The 20,685-nt window shown below is 40.1% G+C and overlaps 4 protein-coding genes across 5 annotated transcripts; 1 reads left to right on the top strand and 3 right to left on the bottom strand.

Moving 5' to 3' along the window:
- Positions 1-5,356: 5,356 nt before the first annotated feature.
- Positions 5,357-8,314, bottom strand: rpl37a (ribosomal protein L37a). Its single transcript, XM_062428798.1, has 4 exons — positions 8,253-8,314; positions 7,284-7,412; positions 6,984-7,066; positions 5,357-5,522 (listed from the first exon to the last, which is right to left on the bottom strand). The coding sequence occupies exons 1-4, from the start codon at positions 8,253-8,255 to the stop codon at positions 5,459-5,461; spliced, it is 279 nt and encodes a 92-aa protein (XP_062284782.1). The 5' UTR covers positions 8,256-8,314; the 3' UTR covers positions 5,357-5,458.
- A 381-nt stretch (positions 8,315-8,695) lies between these two features.
- On the top strand, positions 8,696-10,559 carry cfap410 (cilia and flagella associated protein 410). Its single transcript, XM_062428836.1, has 7 exons — positions 8,696-8,891; positions 8,992-9,010; positions 9,157-9,203; positions 9,334-9,563; positions 9,652-9,802; positions 9,896-9,995; positions 10,080-10,559. Exons 1-7 carry the CDS (start codon positions 8,815-8,817, stop codon positions 10,251-10,253), a joined length of 798 nt encoding a protein of 265 aa, XP_062284820.1. The 5' UTR covers positions 8,696-8,814; the 3' UTR covers positions 10,254-10,559.
- Positions 10,560-10,567: 8 nt separating this feature from the next.
- On the bottom strand, positions 10,568-14,671 carry orc2 (origin recognition complex, subunit 2). 2 transcript variants are annotated; one of them, XM_062428834.1, is made up of 16 exons: positions 14,580-14,671; positions 14,369-14,443; positions 14,118-14,279; positions 13,485-13,571; positions 13,274-13,363; positions 13,153-13,184; positions 13,009-13,066; positions 12,572-12,885; positions 12,368-12,477; positions 12,156-12,288; positions 11,848-11,944; positions 11,619-11,765; positions 11,368-11,539; positions 11,219-11,280; positions 11,006-11,124; positions 10,568-10,911 (listed from the first exon to the last, which is right to left on the bottom strand). In XM_062428834.1, exons 2-16 carry the CDS (start codon positions 14,436-14,438, stop codon positions 10,828-10,830), a joined length of 1,737 nt encoding a protein of 578 aa, XP_062284818.1. In that variant the 5' UTR covers positions 14,439-14,443; positions 14,580-14,671; the 3' UTR covers positions 10,568-10,827. The 2 variants fall into 2 exon arrangements, with proteins under 2 accessions (XP_062284818.1, XP_062284819.1); XM_062428835.1 differs by having other exon boundaries at positions 14,369-14,440; positions 14,580-14,592.
- A 921-nt stretch (positions 14,672-15,592) lies between these two features.
- zgc:162816 (uncharacterized protein LOC571260 homolog) lies at positions 15,593-19,290 on the bottom strand. Its single transcript, XM_062428755.1, has 10 exons — positions 19,223-19,290; positions 18,410-18,565; positions 17,669-17,798; positions 17,386-17,536; positions 17,128-17,308; positions 16,842-16,960; positions 16,584-16,710; positions 16,278-16,340; positions 16,089-16,194; positions 15,593-15,976 (listed from the first exon to the last, which is right to left on the bottom strand). The coding sequence occupies exons 2-10, from the start codon at positions 18,553-18,555 to the stop codon at positions 15,887-15,889; spliced, it is 1,113 nt and encodes a 370-aa protein (XP_062284739.1). The 5' UTR covers positions 18,556-18,565; positions 19,223-19,290; the 3' UTR covers positions 15,593-15,886.
- Positions 19,291-20,685: the final 1,395 nt, after the last annotated feature.

Below are 20,685 nucleotides of genomic sequence, written 5' to 3'. Positions count from 1 at the left end.
GGATGACTCTGTCATCGTCAGCCTTCTTAACTCTCAGGAATATCAGCATGGCCCTGTAATGGATGATTTCGTGTCCTGGTGTGATGATGCCTTTTTGCATCTAAACACCACTAAAACAAAAGACATGTCCATAGATTTTAGACGCCTTCCCCTTGCCCCTCAATGTAGTGTAATTAAGGGACAGGATGTCGACATGGTGACTTGCTATAAATATGTAGGCACTCTGATTGATAATCAGCTAAAGTTCGATTTGAACACTTCCTCTGTGTGCAAGAGAGGACATCAAAGACTCTCTGCACTCTCACACTTATGACTTTGTTTTATAGAGCTTTTATTGAGTCAGTTTTGACATTTCCTGTAATTTGCTGGTATGGAAATCTTCCCATTAGAGAAAAGAATGCACTGTCAAAGATTGTGAAGGTGGCCAGCAAGATAGTGGGAGTGGAGTTTAGCAGTCTTGCAGCATTTTATAACAAGCAGGTGTTAAACAAAGCAATCAACATTAATCAAGACAAAAGTCACCCCCTGCATGGAGAGTATACGCTTTTACCATCTGGGAGGCGCTTCAGCACTTCCATAGCTTTTAAACAGCGGTACAAAAAAACCCTCTTTCCATCCAGGCACTGAACGCACTTTACAGAGGGAGATAGTCCATGTCCATCCTAGTACCCCCCGTCCCTGGCTTGGACATATTTATTAGTTTTTCTTTTATAAATTCATGTTTTAATTCCAATCAATTCATTTTGTTGTTGTGTTTTAATGTGTTGTGTGGGCTGTGTTGTTTTTTATTCTTGCTGCAAACTAAGTGCCCTTTTGGGACAAAGAATAAAATGAATCTGATATGACTAACTCAGACTGCTGAAGCCTTATATGAGCTTCACATCAACTTTTAAATGACTGTGTGAACACGCTGTGGATTTGCCCTCCTCATTACTTACTCTGAAAGCACATTTGAAGCAGATCATTTAATAGTTAGTATGAACAGGAAGAGTGATTATGTTGCACTCTGGAAAACAGGGATAAATAATCACGCAAGTGATTATATCAACGATATAATGTCACTGTGTGGATCATTAACTTTGTTGCAGTGTGCTCCCTGGTTATAGTTAGTGAACTATCAGCTTCTACCTGCTGAGATCACAGAGTCAGCGGTAGGAGAGGAGGAGAGCAGCAGGGGAATCTATAGCGCACATAGTTTGTATGGTAGCCTAATGATGGAAAAAGTAAAACTGGTAACTACAAAAATAAGCCACAATTTATACTGTAAATATACAGTTTCACAGACAAATTGTTTTGTTTCTGGGTTGTGTGTGAAATCATTAAGAATAATATAATACCAGTCTGTACACCATCAAGATGAACTGGTTTAGACTTTATTCTTGGTTGACACTGCTGGAGGGTAATACTGATTTATAAGTGTGCTCTATTTGTGTGACATAGGTTTTTTATTAACAATTTGTTATAGTTTGCGATAAATAATATAACTGAACCACCACTGAATGTTGAAACAAATCCTGTTAAGTTTTATAATTTTTCTTTATTATTTATCTTTTATTTATTGTTCCAACAGCTCAGGTCGATTGAACACCAGAAAATACCTCTTTTTGTGTAGCATACCTGTGTATGTTATTTTGTTAAAGCTATCAGACATTAACAATTACTTGTTTTGTTTAAATTATTATTTATAATTTAATATTACTTTAACAACTCAAGGACGTCCAAACAGCAACTTCTTGTTTGAGCACTTTTTTGCATTGTCAATTTGAAATGTTTTGTTTTTGAATGAAGGGGTGGACATTAAAAAATATTTTTTATCCGATTCATCCATTAATCGAAAAAATAATCGACCGATTAATCGATTATCAAAATAACCGTTAGTTGCAGCCCTAGTTGCAACCATTTTTGTTATTTTTCTGGCACTGAAAAACCATGTATAGAACATTTTTTTAATGAATAGATATACATGTACTGTATATACATAGGAAAGTAAATGTAGGCAAGAAACATTCTATAAATAAACACACTTTATTGTGACAAAATAGGCCTATAATATAAAAGGCCACGATTCATTGTGAATACAGATTTAGAGATAAGAGATAGTTTTAAAAGAAAGATAAAAAGGTCAGGACAACAGCAGCAGGCCTTCTTTATGGCTCAATTCAACGTAAACACATCTGTTCCTCCTCCATGTTGATATCTTGTGGAACACCGTCTGAGGAAGTCAGAGTAAAACAGAATTACACTTCCAAACATCAAACTTTTTGATGAAGCCTTAAGTTACTAAATGTGAAATAAATGATGGGCTGTTATATGATTAAGGCTAGACACGGTCGTTTCTGTACTAAAACTGTGTGTTAACATACCAGTGAGTATGTTCTCCAATGCTGGGTAAGTCGATTTAATGTCTTCATCAGTTTTCAGGAGGTTCAGGAACATTTGGCACGTGTCCGGTCCTTTATTCATGATCTTATCCACAAGTTCAACAACGTGCCCCTCTACATTCTCTCTGTTGATGTTTTTGAGGTTGTTGTACTCACGTTGAGTTATGAGACCTTTCTGTTGAACTTTGTTGAGGATTAAACTGTAGTCTGCACACAAAGTGTCAACAATTTCTGTTTTCTTGTCTGCCAGTATGGCTGCCATAATGAATCTGAAATAGAGACAGAGACATGAAGAACAAGATATTCAAGAGAAGAACTCTTTTTTTCTGTTGCTCATGAAGTGCACCAGTCAATACAGTCATACTGGGTTTCTGGTTTATTATCCATGGAGTTAAACCATGTTTTTTGCGAAATAATAGGCTATAAATGCATTGCTTTATCACTCATATGCAGGCTTGGGGAGAAATGGAATACATGTAACGGAGTTACGTAATTAGGATACAAAAAAAAGGTAACTGTATTCCGCTACAGTTACAGAAAAAAAAGATGTAATCTAACAGGTACATTTAGTAAAAATGGGGATTATTTAGCAGGATTAGAATTTTAAAACACATTTTATAATAATAAAAGATATACTATTATGCACTTTTAAAGTACCAAACTAAACAGAGCAGATACGAGAGGGAAATGAAGCAGCGGATGATAGCGCATGACGCGTGCAGGTGCGCAGAGTGGACGCACGTAGCCTACACCCACTTCACACACACATTGAATTTAAAAGTTGGCAGGGAGAGAAAGCCGCAGCCGCTCCCACTGGTATGAACCCTGTTCAGAGCTGATAATGTGTCACTGGTCGCAGAACATGATACCAATAAATCTCGGACTCAGCGGGCCAGGCGGTGTTTCCCTGAGAATGTTACAGCACCGTGAATTGCGAAGTATTTACACCAGCAATCTGCTCCGTTTTATAGGCCTACATCCAACTGATTTTTGCGCTAATCTGCAGTTGAGAACAACAATGCTGGCTGGCTGTCTGCGTTCAGCAGCTGAAACGACAAGTGTCTACAAACTGAGACAAAAGGCTGTGCGCATTTACGCACACTGTACAGCAGTGTTAACTTCATTAATCGATCCGGATCAGACGGTGATTAATGTTCTGTGATCGTGTGTGCATCTACACAGATCAACTGTTACACATTGACTCAGGTTTAGATGCTGAGATTGTTTAAAATAAAGCAGAAGTTATGAATGAACCCTGGGTCTCATCAGAGCTGTCAGGACATTTTTATTTTTTAGTAGCTGAAATTATTTTAAGTAGCCCAGAGTCTGATTGAAGATATAATTAAATATCAATTTGATATCATTCAAAAGAGAAAGAGAGCAGTTAACATCAACTCTCTGAACACACTAACATCTCCACCATGACTGCCTAGGGCAATTTGCACTGGTCTTTGTCAATTAGATGGTTTTATTTGCATAGAAAGTGGCCATTTTGCGCCGAATATTGCAGTAATCCTAAAGAAACGGGAAGTAATCAAGTTACATTACTGTAATATTGTGGTACTTGGATTATGTTACTACATTTTTAACAGGTAACGAGTAACTGTATCGGAATACATTATTAAAGTAACCCCCCAACCCTGCTCATATGGCACATATTACACTGTAATTACTCATTATGTAGCGCTTTCAGTCCAGCGACATTAAATTCAGTTGCATGTGTGACTGCAGAGTGGCTTAATATGGATATGCAAATATAACTAGCTGGTTTGGATTTAAGCAAATGTGTGTCATTTACGCCTAAATGTTACATAGGAACATTTTTTAAGCCGACACAATACAAAGTGGCGAATAATAAAACCCTCGTTAATGTTCTTCTAATTGAAGCATACAGTACAATACAGTAGTGGTGATTAAATAAAATGTTGTTTACTTACTATTAAGCAGACGGACGGACACTTCCGTTTCTCCTGCAGGACTTGTGTGGTAAGTGTAGCCCAGAGTGATACATAAAGGTGTGGCCTACCTACGACAGGAAGAAAAGGCGGGAAAGACCCACGTTTGTCTTTAAAGGGCCATACTCAGTTAATAATGACCGGTTTGAAGTAATAAGGCAATTCATATTGTTGATGTGTTAAAAGTAGGGATTATAAACCGTACACAGACAGCTTTAAATTATTGTTTGTATTAATCTGTGGTATTTGAGTATCTGACTCTGAATATGAACTTATATATGACCTCATTTATTTAGTGACTGAAACCAAATGTCCAACCATCACTTTGAAGGTGTGGGTTTGTTTACATGGCGACCCCTCCTGCCCATGGCCTCACCTGTAACAGCTACAAGACACACAAAGATCCACATGAACATGCATGTACATATGGTACTTTTGGACTGCTGGGCAATGTCCGTACATTTCTGTTATCTAGATGACAGAATTATTTGATTACCCTTGTTTACATTATAGCCTGGGACCAGAATCAACACTGTAATAAACTGATACACTTTACTAGCTCAATAAAAAGTTTTTTTCTTTTTAGACATTGTTTGACCCCTCAATAAGATTTTCACCACCACAGATAAAGGTGTTCTTGGACTGTTCTGAAAATGTCTACATTTTACTTTTCAGATCTTAAGTATTTTCTAAGACCATTCCTCTGCACCATGGAGCAAGCCATTTGAAACAAAGGTTTTCTCTTCACTGTCCACAGAAGAAAACATTATCGGAAGGTGAACTTGCATAGGTTAATTTTCTAATGAATCAATAGAGCAGTGCAGCTGTGTACTGAAATAAAAATGTAACAGAACCAGTTTGCTTTGGCACCACTGCATACAAATGTAGTAGGACAACTGTACTGCCTATGATGCCTTTCTCACCCACGTTGGGTTAGTGAACCATCTTCTTGGAACTGCAGCCCATGAGTTATGATTTCACTGATATACGATAAAACAGATGTACAAAGACACAAAGAACTTCCGCTCCAGACAGTTTTATTTGTGGATGTTGAGGCCATGTCCAGGTCGGTTAAATTATAGAAAACAGAGTCCCAAATCCACCAGTGATCATCCCACTGGTTTACTGGTCCTTCAGCTCCTTCAACCTCCTGATCGCAGACTTTACTGTGACGGCAGAAGTTGTGCTGCGAAGGAAAACAAACGCATGAATTAATTGCACTTCCACAGACAGTTTCCCTCCCACCACATGACAGTTTTGGTTAAACATGAGCATGTCTGGGCACGCAGGTTATAGCGCATGCCACATACGCAGCCGACCCCGGTTCGAATCCCGGCCGGAGGTCCTTCGCTGCATGTCACACCCCCCCCTCTCCCATGTTTCCTGTCTGTTTACTGCTTAATAAAAAGGTGTCTATACCGAAAAAAATCTTTAACAAAAAACAAAACAAAAACATGTCTAATTTCATAAAACTAAAACCTATTTGTTTAGAAATACTTCAGTGTTGCTCAACGCACAAGCATGCAGGTAGATTCAGTATTACAATTTTTCTGTTGATAAATGTCTGCATGAAAGTAAATCTAAAGCAAATTATTCTGTACAGGTGCTCACATTTCTCCTTTATAGTATTGAAGTATCAATACATGCTCGTCTAAACATTATTTTTTAGATGTGTAACAGTAATTGCGTGTTGGGCTCTGCCAAAACACAGGTCACTTAAACTCAATTGTGCTCCTGAACCCATCCTGTGCAGACACTGATGGAGGACTGGAGCTGTTTGATAATGCTGCTTTTACTACACAGCCTGTTAAGATGTGTTTACTACCAAGCATTTAAGCTTTACCTCAAGGGCAGGGTGCAAAATTAACTTTTGTCCACCAGTCCAATGGTTACTGAATGTTCAGATTTTACCAGCCAATCAATTGAATACCATAGCTTTTTTGGATGGATAGTGAAGCGAAACTACCAGCTGCTTGCGTATTTAACCAGCATTTATCTGGTGGTTGGTGCCAATTTTGTGCCCCACTCAAGAGGGTGCAATGTTAAGATTTGGCTGACTACGTTTTCCACCCAAGTCGTCTTAATGAGTCACAGCCTTAAACCTGCAAAACCTGTGTAACACCTTCGTAAACAGTTTCCAGAAACGAGGATTTCTGCAACCAATCAATTGGCTGTCAGCAATCACAAATGCTTCATTTAAAAGCACTGTGGATATTTTTTTTAATGAACTAATGTTGAATACAGGCATGATGGTAGCTTGGCTTATATTTTTTAAATTATGAGCCACTAAGTCCATCTTGTTTCCATTGCCAAAAACACGAATCCTTCCTACATCTGACTCGACCAGTGCTGACCCTTCTGACTGTCATTACTGTTCATTTTGATTTATAGATTGAAAAATACAGCAGCTGTTGAGGAAAGAGGATTTCTTAAATTTGACTAAAATTGTTAACGTCAAAGCATAACATCCAGCTCTGCAAATAATAAAACTGTATGGCTGCTTGCTCGGTGGACACGTTGCTTTTTAACACCTGAATTCTGAGTATTTACACTCAAATAACAAGAATGTCTTGAACTGCACAACACTCAAGGCAAATATAGTATTTTGGTTGGACAGCAAAATGACAGAAAGCAAAAAGAAACCTACTTGTAAGTCCAGGCTCCTCCAGCCACGGTCTTCATGCAGGACCCACAGTGCCAGATACCCACAGCCCTCCTCTTCATCTTGGTCTGTAAATGTAAAGTAGCGCATTAACAGCAGTTACAAAAAAAGGTCATTTTATCTAGACGCAACACCTTAATCTATACATTTGTACATTATTGGCTTTCAAGTCCATGCAATCTGCTTCAGGCCGTCAATCCAGTTTGAACAATTAACCACCATAATGTTTTGAACTTATCATGTATAACAGCGTAGCCTTTTGATAATTCCCATGGACGTCCTTACCTTGCCACAGAATGAGCAGGTGTACTTGGCATGCTGGGAGATTTCAATTTTCTTGACCATCTTCCTCAGCGACGCGCCATAACGCGTGCCGTATTTACCGACGATCCCCACCTTCTTGGTGCGTTTGGCCTGAGGAAAAAATGAACATACAACACAATGACTCAGTGTCCAACATTACAGCAGGTTTAACATGAGAAGTAGCAAGTTGTCCAGTACTCTTTATACTGCTGACTTCTTTGCACCATTTGTGTCCTGTTTATGGTAAACAGAAACAGTGTCCCCTGTATATAGTCATTCCCAGTGTATATTACTTAAATTTGTTACATTAGTGTGTCCAAATACTTAAGAGAGTAACTAAACTGGAGTAAAACTGCTTGTATGTGAAAACATATTTGGCCAATAAGGATGATTGTGATTTATACCTGGTCTATTAACTGGGCCCTGAGCAACATGTAGAGGTCAAACCTTATGACTGAGACAGTTACAATCTGTTTAATATATTTTTGTCACATTACTTCAAGTACTTGAATCGTCAAGCTGCCTTAAAATATACTCGGGGTGAATGAGCTCTTGTCGGCAATGATGTGCCCTACGCTAGCTTCCTCTTGCTGAGTTTGCCGCCTAGCCGACCCATTTCCCCAACTTTGGATCATGTTTAATGAAAATGAACTCTTATTGAGCCATGTGACATGTCACTTTGCTTTCATTTAAAGCTAAAAAATACCAATTTTAGCTACAGCCGGCAAGCTAATGTGAGCAGCCTAGCATAGCACTTGTGGCAGCCATTTCTGTAGTGACAAGACTTGAAAACATCGTTTTTTGCTGTTGAATCGATCACAAAACAACCCAAATGCTGCTTAGGTCTAACAGACAAGGACACATTAAAGCCTTCAGAGGTGTGATTATATCATTTTTAGCACAGAAAATGTTAGATTGATACGGATTAGGAAGGGGACATTCTCGGCTCACCATCGTTTCAGTGGAGACGTAGGTCCAAAGAGGGATTGCTTACGGCGCAGGCGCGCCTTACCAGTTTTTCAACGGTGCATTGTGGGAGTTGGAGTTTCTTTTAGCCTGCTAATATCACTGATAATACAAACTGAAAATAACATCAAAATTATATTTAAAATGTTATCTCTTTGTTTCTGTTACATCTGCTTAATTAAAACCCATTTGTAAACTATAATGGAAATATAAATGACGTAATAATATGTCCCTCTTAACTCTAAACTCATTATTGTTATTTTCTATTTTGTGTGTTCAATGTTGTCAATAATCTATTTCTTTGAGTTTCACTGTGAATGAAAATGTGCAGTACAAATTAAATTATTATTATTATCATATTGACGTGTAACTAAGGACGCTGCATTGGATACGCGCATGCGTGTTGGTGTGGTGGACAGGAACGACATCCCTGCTGCCGCATTCAAATGTTTGTCCACTTAGCTGGCTGAGATGCGGCCTCTGTGTTTTGTGACGATAAAGAGCATCGAAAATATTGTTTGTCGACATCGTCTTTAGGTGATATGCTATGAAGCTGACACGTAAACTGGTTCTCGCTAAGGCTAAGGCCTCCGACTTGGATAGCGTGAAGAAACTGAACTGCTGGTGAGTTAAAGTGTATTTTAAGTCAAATTTTAGCATGCCACTTATTTTGTTGGTCTGTATCTGCAAGTTTTTTGTTTACGTTGCCTGTCATTTTTTGCAGGGGATGCAACCTGACTGATGTAAGTAGTCAAAACAGCTGATGGATATCATGTTTGGTCGGCTCCTCATATTGTCAAAATGTACTTCTTTAGTCAGCTTTTTCCATCATTTTCCACGTTGTGTGAATATATGCAATCATGTTTGAACTCTACCTTTATACTCTCAGATTTCTATCTTCTCTCAAATGCCCAACATCGAGGTGCTGACACTGAGGTTGGTCTCCTTTCTGACACACACAAAGTCACTGTTAACACTGACAACATGACACTGGTACATTAGCAGTGGCTCATTTAGGAGCCTGGCTGTGATGTCCTTTCCTCTCTCTCTCTCTCTTTTTCTGTAGTGTCAACAGCATCTCATCACTCTCTCCTCTGGCTGACTGTCTGTCCCTGTGTGAGCTCTACCTGAGAAGGAACATGATCCCCTCACTCTCTGAGCTCTCTCATTTGCGACCGTTGACGCGCCTCAGAGTTCTCTGGTTGGCTGAAAACCCCTGTTGTGGAAGTGACCCAAGCCAGTATCGCCTCACTGTACTGCGCTGCCTGCCTCGCCTCCAGAAGCTGGACAACCAAGGTGAGCTTCAAAAGTGATTTACACACCTTTAATGAAGCAAATGTGTGCAGTGTTTTATTTCTTTATGTGTGTGTGTGTGTGTGGGCAGTAGTGACAGAGGATGAGATTGCAATGGCTCTCATGGAGGGTGAAGAGGTCACCACACCGCCAGGCACTGTCCAGAACCAGCTGTCTACGAACGGACATCCAGATGCAGAGACAGAGAATGACCCGCTCAATTACAACATGGAGGAGACCAAGTAAGTCCTGCAGATTGATGCAAACACTCACCAAAAACTGAAAGCGCTTTGGCTGCCAAACAAATATTAATAAACAATGATTTTTGTTTCTAGTAAAATCCGGGAAGAGCTAGGGATGAAACCCCTTTCCAGAGACAAGTTCCCCTCTCTTTCTTCTCCGTCCACCAGAGAAACCAGACTGTCTATAAAAAAGGTACATTTTAATTTCTAAGCAATGTTCCCCTAAATCTAAAAAGGAGTTATGAATGATCAAAATTGCAATTTTTTAAATTTGCAGACACACATTGTAGATGCAGTGCTGCTGCTGCTGAGGGATTTGGATGAAGAGGAGCTTCTCGTCGTACACACGGCCACGCAGAACAGACTCCAGACTTACACACTGGACTCTGGAGATACACTACACTCTGGAGATACACTACACACACAGAAAACCGCTGACATCCAACACTAAAACATTTCATAGCATGCACTCAGGGCCAAATCCTACACTCCCCCTTTTTTAACCCCCAGACTTACACAAACCCGATCCTTGCATCGCTTTTTCCTCCCGTAACCCTCAGATTGCAATAAGCATATCATGTTATTTGATTTGACTTCACTGACCATTTTCCCTGTCCAGGTTTCACATGTGAATAAAACCTTTTGCTTTATTTTATTTTTAGCGCAGCATGCCTACCTGCCTTGTGAGAACAAAAGAATGTATGTTTTTTGCTGAATGCAAATCTATTTCTGTAATTAAACAGAGAAAATTGCAATACATTAACTTTCAGTGTTGATTTTTATTTCACAGATGGAAGCAGAAACCATGTTTGCATCAAAACACGATGTGAACGTAACAGTGCTACAGTGGGGCATTTAGGACAAATCAAAACATTTCAGCAATCATTTGATTCAAACTATTAAATTAAACTGTGGATTGACTGGGTCTTCATATCTGTGACTTGATTCACAGAAGTACTGTATCTGTTTGCTTGGGAAAGTCAGTCCATGATCTGTAGTTGATAAAAGTCAAAGTATTTTTCTTCTCAGTCACCCTCCTCATTCTCCAGGAAGTCCATCAGTGTGTTTGAGTCCACAGGGACAATCAGGTACTCCACTCCATCTGCACCCTGGACAATCAGAGGAATACATGTAAGCTAGTTTCCAATCTGCAGGGAGTAATGCTTTTGAATACGAGGTACAAAAATTAAACAGGACTCCAACCTTGCGTGTCCGTATGAGTTTGTGGTCTCTGAACTCGGTCAGCTGAGTCCTCAGTGTGAGGTCAGAGTTCACCAAGAACGCCTCTCGACAACGCTGGTAGAAATCTTGGAACGACAATCCTGTGCGTTGCACAAAGAGAGACTTAAAACATTACGATCACAGAGCAATGCAATAAATCTGCTTAGCATTTTGAAGTTTTGAATTTGTGCACACCTGCGTATGAAGGATTGTCTTTGTTTTCCAGCTGAAATTTCACCAGGAGTTTGAAAATTCCCCTGAAAATAAAGGACACACACAGCCATGAAACACAGGTCCTTTAATAGCTTTGAAAATAAATAATAATAATAAGATATAAGCGATACCTTGCATTGGATGTCAAGCTGCGGAGCACATGTGTAAGAGAAGACAGAGCAAGAGCACCAGTCTGCTGCACCAGGAGAGAGTTTTCATACGACGTCTCTTCTGTGTAGTGCTGGAACGTCACACACTCCCACCACAACCAGTTAAACTGGCTCTGCTTAAACTGGTCCCACACTAAGAGCACACAGGAAACGTTCAGCTATGAGAAATCATTCATTTAAACACTGCAGTACACACATTACCCAACACTCACCTAGTGGACCCTGGATGTGGTCAATAGTAGCCACCAAGTGAAGGTTGGGCAGGGATGCAAGCTGCCCCAGTGCACTCTGGGTCTTCTCTCCTCGCAGCATGGCTCCATCGATGTTATGGATTAGCAGGTACACATGGAGATCCGGACCTGTGAGGAAAAGCTTCAACTGTAAAAACACAAAGAGATCCAAGATTTGTAACAAGGTTTTAAAAATAAGACTCAGACTCACTTTCTTTAAGGGTCTGAGAGACGTATTGGATCTGGTCAGAGGGTGTTCGGAAACTTCCCTGGTACTCTAGAGCCTCACACGTCAGAGCATTCAAGATCTGCAATTAAAGACAAAGAGAAGAAAAAAAATCCAACTATATCAATATTGATCCATTGTTTCCTTTTTAAATGTTTCCTAGCAGCTGGTGGATAATTGTCATTTTGACTTTCCTTCCACTCTCACACTTTTTATTTTTGATAAAAGGATGTCCAATAAACTACACATTATTTATTCAAAGTGCTTTTTCTTCTTTGTGTGTGTATACTGACCGATTTCAGAGTGATGGAAGGGAAAAATCCGTTGACCACGATGTGGATTTCTTCAGACAAGTGAGACGCACGGAAGTCCTCCAGCAGAGCTTTTTTGCTGCCCAAACCGTAGACGAGCACACTGAACCCCAACCTACACACACACACACACCATGTCTGTCTTGTACTCATGTTTAAACACTACATTAAATAAAAGTGCAGACCCGACTTACTGTAACTGTAACATCCATTTGCTAAAGTGCTTTCTGTGTCTGTTGTGGAGCTGCTGGATCTCTTGCGAGTAGCAGGGCAGCTTTCCTTCTAAAAGCCGGACCAGCGTCTCCTGCAAACACAAAATATAAAGATGTACTCTACTTATATAACACAGCAGAGCGGCTCACTTAATACACCTAGTATGCTGGTTGTTATATACAGACCCTGTCGAGTTTAGGGGTGTGTAACCGCTCAAGGGTGCGGTCTGACGTTAAGACTTTTGAACTGCTGTGGGCCTCAAAGTACTCCTCAATCAAAGTGGGCTGGTCGAGGGATTCAGGGGTGTTCTTGCTCTTTTTGGCAGGAGTCTTGTAGAGAGCTGCAGATAAACCTTTACTAGGTGTTCTTGGATTCTTTAGGTTCTCCTTTTCCTCTTTTTTCAATTTCTGCTCTTCCTCCATCCCGTCTTCATCTTCCTCCTCTTCCCCAGAGTCTGAGGGTGAGAGCTCACTGTCGCTGTCTGACCGGAGGCTTGGGGCTGAAAATATCAAAAGGCTTTAAGTAATAGCTCATGTGTAGATAATGTCTAATTTCACACATTTGACTTGTTTTACTATGTAAAGGTAAATAAAGTGTTCTCATTATAACACTTTAAACTTACTTGTCAATCTTTTCCTGAGCCTGTGAGGTGTTGTAGAGACAAACCGCACCTTTTTGTTCTGTCATAAAAGAAATGTATGTTAACTTTGTCATAGGAGGTTTCTGTTTCTGAAGTGACAAGCAAAAGAAATCCTTGTAGTCTCACCCTTTGTGGTGTTCTGCTTTCACCTCTTTGGTCTAGACAGGGAGACACATTACACTTAGATGCATGCAGATGGTTACAGGATAGGACTGACACAAAAAGGCAGGGTGGATGTGTGACTCACTGCGGCCTGTTCGGGTTGGGGTGGAGGGCTCAGCGATCGGGGCTGCGCTGAAAGTCACACTTTTCCCAGGCGTCCGTGCTAACTCACTCGCTATGTATGACAACACAAAAGGGAAAGTGTGTGACATACTATAAACACACGTTAATAATCGTCTGATCAAAACAGTTGATGCTGCACAATGTGAGCATTTTTGTGTGTTTGAGGATCTCACCAGTCTGAGCCATGCTATGGGCACGTTTGTTCTTCTGAAAGGTGAAAATGGAGGCTCCTGCCACTCTGGACAAACCCTCCTCATCTTCTGTAAGACAAAAAAACAATGGCCTCATGGTTTATTCAAGCTGTACCAGGAAGATTTTGAGCTGCGTCTGTTAATGTACTCCATATAAACTCATTCTACTTTAATAGACATACATGGGATGAACAACTCAGTCTCAAACTACTAGCCTCCAAAATTACCACAAACTTGAACACTTCTCTAAAAGCATTTCAACAAAACCCGAATTATAACCTTCATGAAGGTAGGATTTGTTGCGGGGCTGTTGTATTAGAATAAAAAACACTTTTTAGCTACATGCACCTAATAAACTGGCAGCTGGTACTGTTTTACTGAAAGCATCCTTACGTTTTCACTCCTCTGCTGGCATCAGTCCTTAAATATCTAAAACAAGAGGTGCTTCGATAGTGTAGTTTACACCTGCTCAAAAATAACTGGTAATAAACCAAGAAGCATCATTTTATTTCACCAAATCCAGACTGTTTGAAGGGTTCAAATCCATCCTACAAGACCCCCCAATATGATTTCAACACTTAGTAAAATTACCAATATAACTTCTTCCCGGTTTACCTTCTGTGTGGTATGTCCCTAAAGCTTGGATATAGTTCTGCTCATCCAGGACATGTTCATCATCACAACCCTCCTGCTCTGCGTCCACTCTGGCCCCTCGTCGTCCAGCTGGGCTCTTAAAGGCCACCATCCTCTGAACAGAGCCGGTGCTGCTCTGCACAGCTTTTTTAAACACAAGCAGAAAGTCAGTGAGATAAAAGAGCTCATTAACAAAATCTTTACTCTAAGTAAAGTGACCGTGTTGTCCTTACCCTCCTGTTTGTCCACGATGTGCTCCACAACATCTCCATCCCCGACAAACTTCACCTCCAGCACACTCATGATGACTGAGGGGACGTGAACGTAACATATAGTCAGCACCACACACACAGACCTGCACTACGGCTCCTAAGGCTGAATGCTTAACAGACAAATAAGAAAAGGAAAATAGTTCGATAATGCATCTAAACTGTCTTAACTTACCTGATAGTGTCGATATCTGATAGTTTATTATGGGAAAAATAACAAACAGACCATCATAGGCAGAGAGCGACACTGTGCACTGGTGTGGCAACTTCCCGCGCCATCCTCCTGAAGTTTTTAAACCACGTGACCAAGTGTGAGGTCACACGGTGGCCAATCAGGACGCCCCCTTCAGTAAAAACAACATTTCCCAAGATGCATTTCAAATTTATAGCACGATTTTTGCTGTTAATAATGATACACCCTTTTAATTAGTTTTTGGGAAAGTGCAACGTCATGAATATACAATTTGTAACATTGACTCTCAAGAACATCAACTTTTTTAGGTAATAATAATAATAACAACAATTATTATAAAGATGTAATGCCTGTATGAGATGTTGAAATGTTCACAGAAATAAAAGTGTTGTGGTTATTTTCAGCAATAATAATAAAAATAACAACAATAATAAACCTTTGAAAGTGGAATTATATTTTAACATATTACAAAAAAAGTTCATATATTCCTGTCCTCATTATGAGACCTATTTTAGAAATGTGCATGAAATATCTGCAAATGTATTATTGATGAAGAAAAAATAAATGGAAATTGACAAGTAAATAAGTAAGTAATTGTGTTTAGTCAGCAGAAGACAGTAGGCTATTCACTGTGAGCAAAGCTCCTGTCTTCTTTTCTTTCCATCAAAAATGAAACAAAAAACCCTAAATGATTTTTTTTTTTAAATGCACATTTCTGAAAGAGATATGTTAAAATCAAGATATAAAGGCGACATGCATGTGCTCAACATTTGTATGCAATCTGCTTTTAGTCAACTTGACAGTCCTACTCCAAAGTATGATGCACTGACCACATACACACCTGCATTATAATTCACTTGTGTTTAACTGTCGAGTTGGCACAGACTACCTTTAGTATCATATCCATGCACATTGACTCCTGTTTATATTCACATACTGATAAACTTCAAAATACTGCAAGATGACATTAATAAAATAATGAAGAAACAACAAAGTCCTAAAATGTCATTTATTTATAAATTCAAAAGCTTAAATGTTTTTATTTTTTAAACATTTCTTTGCCTATTTCATTTTGAAAAGTACTAGTACTAGAAAAGTATTATTTAATCTGTAGTTTTGGAATAAATCTATCTTCTGATACTCTACTACTGATACTGATGATTTGCTCCAGATGAACAGAGAATAGTCATCCACTAACAAAATCAACTACAGCTTCAAGTCTTTCCAGTCTTTATTTTAGTGATCATCTGGCTATCCTAACAGGGTGGTGTGATCAGTTGAACAGCTGTTCACCATCCACGTGTTGGTGTCCACTTCCCCAGCAGACGGCCCTCAGAGTGCACATAATACACGGGATGCATCACCGCTGTTGCACACGACTGCAGAACAACAACACAAAGACAAAGAGAGAGAGAGAGAGAGAGAGATAAAGGGAAAATTGACACAATAAAACCGACTAAAAAGCTTAACTCCACACTGAACAGTACTAACATGGTATGGGATCAGTGTGAGCATTGAGCCCAGAGGGTATTTGCTGTAATCCAGCTGTCCTGAGACAGGTTCCACTCTCCCATGCTCCTGTGTCATGGACAACAACCTGGAGGAAAAACATCTCACATCAGAACCTCAGTTACCCTAAAGTTTGATATTGAGAAATGAGACAAGATCACACATCATTACTTGAGGTTCGGATGTCCTTCGATCACAGCATATCCAGTGGGAAGTTTTCCACCTCCGTCCAAACTGAGAGAGGAGAGCAGCAACAGGTCAAAAGTTTAAATATAACATTAAAACATTTAAAGGTGTAACAGTCAGTAAAGCTATAGTGACTAAAAAAGCGGGGAATGTATCTGCTCCAATTCATTGGCATCACAAATTCTTACCCTAATGTTACTTACTTGTGAATGCTGTATATATGAATTACTATGATTATACTGATATGTAGAAAAGTCCCCTGTGCAAATAGAGAAGTGATGGAGGTCATACCTTATTCCACTCCACCCACAGTCAATCAGGAGCTGGTTCCTTTGAGGACAGTGCCCAATGACTCTTGTCAAAACCCGCACAGCCACCTCTTCCAGACTGCATGAGCCAATCACAGACTGCTGCACGTCTAGAAGCAACCAAAAAGTACATTTAAAAAAAACCCATTATCACTGCTTTTACGTAGCTCTGCAGGAATCTAGGACCAGACACTCACATTAACAAACGCACACTGGTATAAACACATTTACACCCACACACCGTAGAAAACGTAGTTTCCCGGATGCACCTCACTGAGCAGCGCCATGTCTTTGACTGGGTGACTGCAGGATGGAGTGGAGCCAATGCTGGACTTGCAGGTGATGCCAACAGCCTTCAATCTGCCGCAAAACAAACCCACATATGTTGAATGATTCTATCAATATTAAGTTTCAGAAATATTAAACAGTAATTTAATTGCCATCATCTGTTGCTGCGAGTAACCTCCTAATAATGTGATAATATGGTAAAACAACTAAATGTATAAATGGAGTCACTTTCGTCTTACTTTTCCATGAACTGCAGAGTAAAGCTGGTGGTTTCCTGGGCGACAGCTTGTATTTGCTCCACTCCTCTGCAGTTATAGGTGTTCCCACAGTGGGCATACACTCCTGTCAGTTCCACGCCTGCCGTCTCAGCGATGGCCTGTGCCAACCTGAGCGCCTCAGGTTCAGAGTGCAAGACGCCAGCTACGACAAAGGGCACACGCACGATCAGCAGGTGCTTTATCTCAACAGCTGGTAGCCTGCTTTCCCTGCCTGTTTACCTCTCCCGTTGACGCAGTCGAGTTTCATCCAGATGTGCCACAGCCGACCGTCTCTCAGCGGTCTCTTTTTGAGCTGCTCCAAAGCATCAGGATGATCCAATAAAACTTGAAAGAGATCCAGCCGCTCTGACAGGGCTGCACAACGCTCCACCTATACACACACACACACACACACACACAACTTAGTCCGATCTGCGTTTGATGTACAGCACTACATAATCAAAACATGGATAGAATTATCGTGTGGTGAGCAATTGGGGGCTGCAGTGTGAACTGAGAGGACCTTATCAAAGGGAAGACAATAAGCATAGAGGATGTCATCAAATCCGTGGTCGGCATAGAAACAGGCCTCTGCCAGTGTGGAAACCACGATGCATCTCCGTGATCCACCCGTCATTATGTCAGCACACTCCCTACACATGAACGGTAACACACGTACCTCATCAGTATCCCTTACATATGATTGACTTGTATGAATGTAGTGTGTGTGTGTGTGTGTGTGTGTGTGTGTGTGTGTGTGTGTGTGTGTGTGTGTGTGTTTGTGTGTGTGTGGTATGACTCAATCAGTCAATGAAGACCAGTTGATTGGGGAGTTTTGGGTCAGTGATTAAGGTTAAGGTTAAGTCTCCAGGAAATTAATGTTAGTTCATGTAATGTCCCTAAAAGTGACCATGATCTGATATATATATATATGTGTGTGTGTGTGTGTGTGTGTGTGTGTGTGTGTGTGTGTGTGTGTGTGTGTGTGTGTGTGTGTGGAATGACTCAATCAGTCAATGAAGACCAGTTGATTGGGGAGTTTTGGGTCAGTGATTAAGGTTAAGGTTAAGTCTACAGGAAATTAATGTTAGTTCATGTAATGTCCCTAAAAGTGACCATGATCTGATATATATATATATGTGTGTGTGTGTGTGTGTGTGTGTGTGTGTGTGTGTGTGTGTGTGTGTGTGTGTGTGTGTGTGTGTGTGTGTGTGTGTGTGTGTGTGTGTGTGTGTGTGCATGTGTGTGTTTGGTGTGTTCATACAGGGTTTTGTGGGTCTTCATGTGAGGGCGAACCTGGACTCCCAGCTTCTCACAGCGTTCAATCATCTTCTTGGCATTTTTCTTTACTTTGTCAACATCCACCACCATAGCAGGAGTGAACAGGGCAGATATGGGCTCCCCCTCCATTCTGGCAGCACTGGAGTACACACACACACACACACAAAATATTCCACATGCAATTAAATCGTTGTGCATGACTGGCTTTAACACACATCGTGGTCCAAAAGTAACACTATTCTTACAATAGGAGAGCCTACATGCATGTATGCATGTGTGTGTGTGTGTGTGTGTGTGTGTGTGTGTGTGTGTAAGCTATATGTTCTTATCCTATGATGCATTTGGTGCATGACATATCTGTTGTTGCACTGCATTTCTTGTATGAAAAAAAGTATACAAATAAAGTGATCATATATGAAACTCACAGCACATACTTTCACTGTTTTTGTGCAACTTTGCAAAGCCTCAAGTTAGGTCATGTAGAGACCTTTGAACTTTGAGGGAGAAAATCAATATGATGTTTTTCACTCCCTTGTTTTCATTTTTCTTTTTCCATTTACCAAGGAACCAGTAACTCATTGCAATATCATTACTAAATAACCAAACTACACTACAGAAATCACTCATGTTAGACTGACATAGCTACAGCCTACAATAGGTTACAAAAAGGGTCCCGAATGGACACTCATTTTAAGACAACATGTTTTAGCGATGCTTTTATTCTAAGACTTGATTTGACAGAAATGATCAGTACACAGTGTGCAAAGCTGGTTTATGATCGCAGCTGGACACTTACCGCTGGAGTAGTGAGTCCTCTCTCTGCCTGCTGGAGTCACGTTACTGCTACGGTGTCCTTGAGTGGTCAAACCTCCTGATCGGATGAGCTCATTTACCGAAGCATCGATGTCTCTTTATGATGTAAAAGATCATTATATTCGTTTTTTATTAATTGTGCATTTGTTGCACGGTTTTATTATTGCGAATGTATGTAATGATTATTATTTGGTTTTTACCATAAAGTGATTTCACAATTTTCACAGAACAATAAAATAAAATGAAGTATAATAAATAAAATTAAAATGTCTTAGAGAGTATTGATCTTATTAACCGAATATCATCAAATTTCCTGGCTTTTTTCCTTACAGTAATTCCTACTTGTTAGTAGGAAAAAATATGTTAAAATTACTGTAAAATAATACCCCCAATTTTTTTTGTTCTTTTTCTCTACATTTCTAAATCTCATTCTCTACATTACATTACTGTTACAAATAATTGTCATGAACTATTTTTTTTTTTCAAACTTTATTTTTCTCTATTTTTGAGAGGGACCTAACTGCAGACAAAAACAGGAAGTCACGTTGTTTAATAAATTTACAATTTACTCTCTCTCTCTCTCTCTCTCTCTCTCTCTCTCTCTCTCTCTCTCTCTCTCTCTCTCTCTCTCTCTCTCTCTCTCTCTCTCTCTCTCTCTCTCTCTCTCTATACATGCCAAACAGCTTCTTCTGCTATTGACTCTTGTTTGGTGGATTTGGATGACTGAAGTCTGAAGAAACCAGACATATTGGCAATTTAACAATTTATTCATTTAACAAACAGGAGCCTCTGTAGTGTGTGGAAGAACCATACACAGCCACAAAAGCCTGGCAGCTCCTCCTCATGCTGGTCACCTGCCTGCTCACACACTGCTGTGCGATGGCATCCCATTCTTCAATCAGCATTTGTCACAAGTCAGCTAACGTGGTTGTGTTGGTCACTCTGGCACGAAAAGCACGCCCAATCCCACAAGTGTTCAATTGGGTTGAGGTCAGAACTGCTGGCAGGCCATTTCATCCTCTCCACTGCCAAATTCTAGAGGTAGTCACTGATAACCCCTGCTCTGTGGGGGCAAGCGTTGTCATCTCAGGATAGAGTTTGGTACCAGACTGTGGAGATATGGGATTGCCACTGGTTGCATAATCTCATCTCTATATCTCTCTGCATTGAGATTGCCTCCAATGATGACAAGCCTCGTTTTTCCAGTGAGGGAGATGATGCCCCTTACCATCACACTGCCTCCACCAAAGAAGGCAGAAAAGATTTGCCAAATTTTTCATGGGCGCAACCCACATACTCAGCTCTGCTGCTCATCCCAGAAATGCATGTTCTTTACAAATGTGGCACCATTTAAAAGGGAAATAAACAGGCTTTCCAAAGGTAGATTTATTGGCAAGAAGCATTGTTACAAAAAAGAAATAATCTAGCAAACAAAAATTTCCTTAC

This window comes from Scomber scombrus, chromosome 11 (genome assembly GCF_963691925.1).
Source record: "Scomber scombrus chromosome 11, fScoSco1.1, whole genome shotgun sequence".
Lineage (NCBI taxonomy): Eukaryota > Metazoa > Chordata > Actinopteri > Scombriformes > Scombridae > Scomber > Scomber scombrus.
Note: the sequence above shows the minus strand (reverse complement) of the source record. Positions and strands in the feature narration are given on the sequence as shown.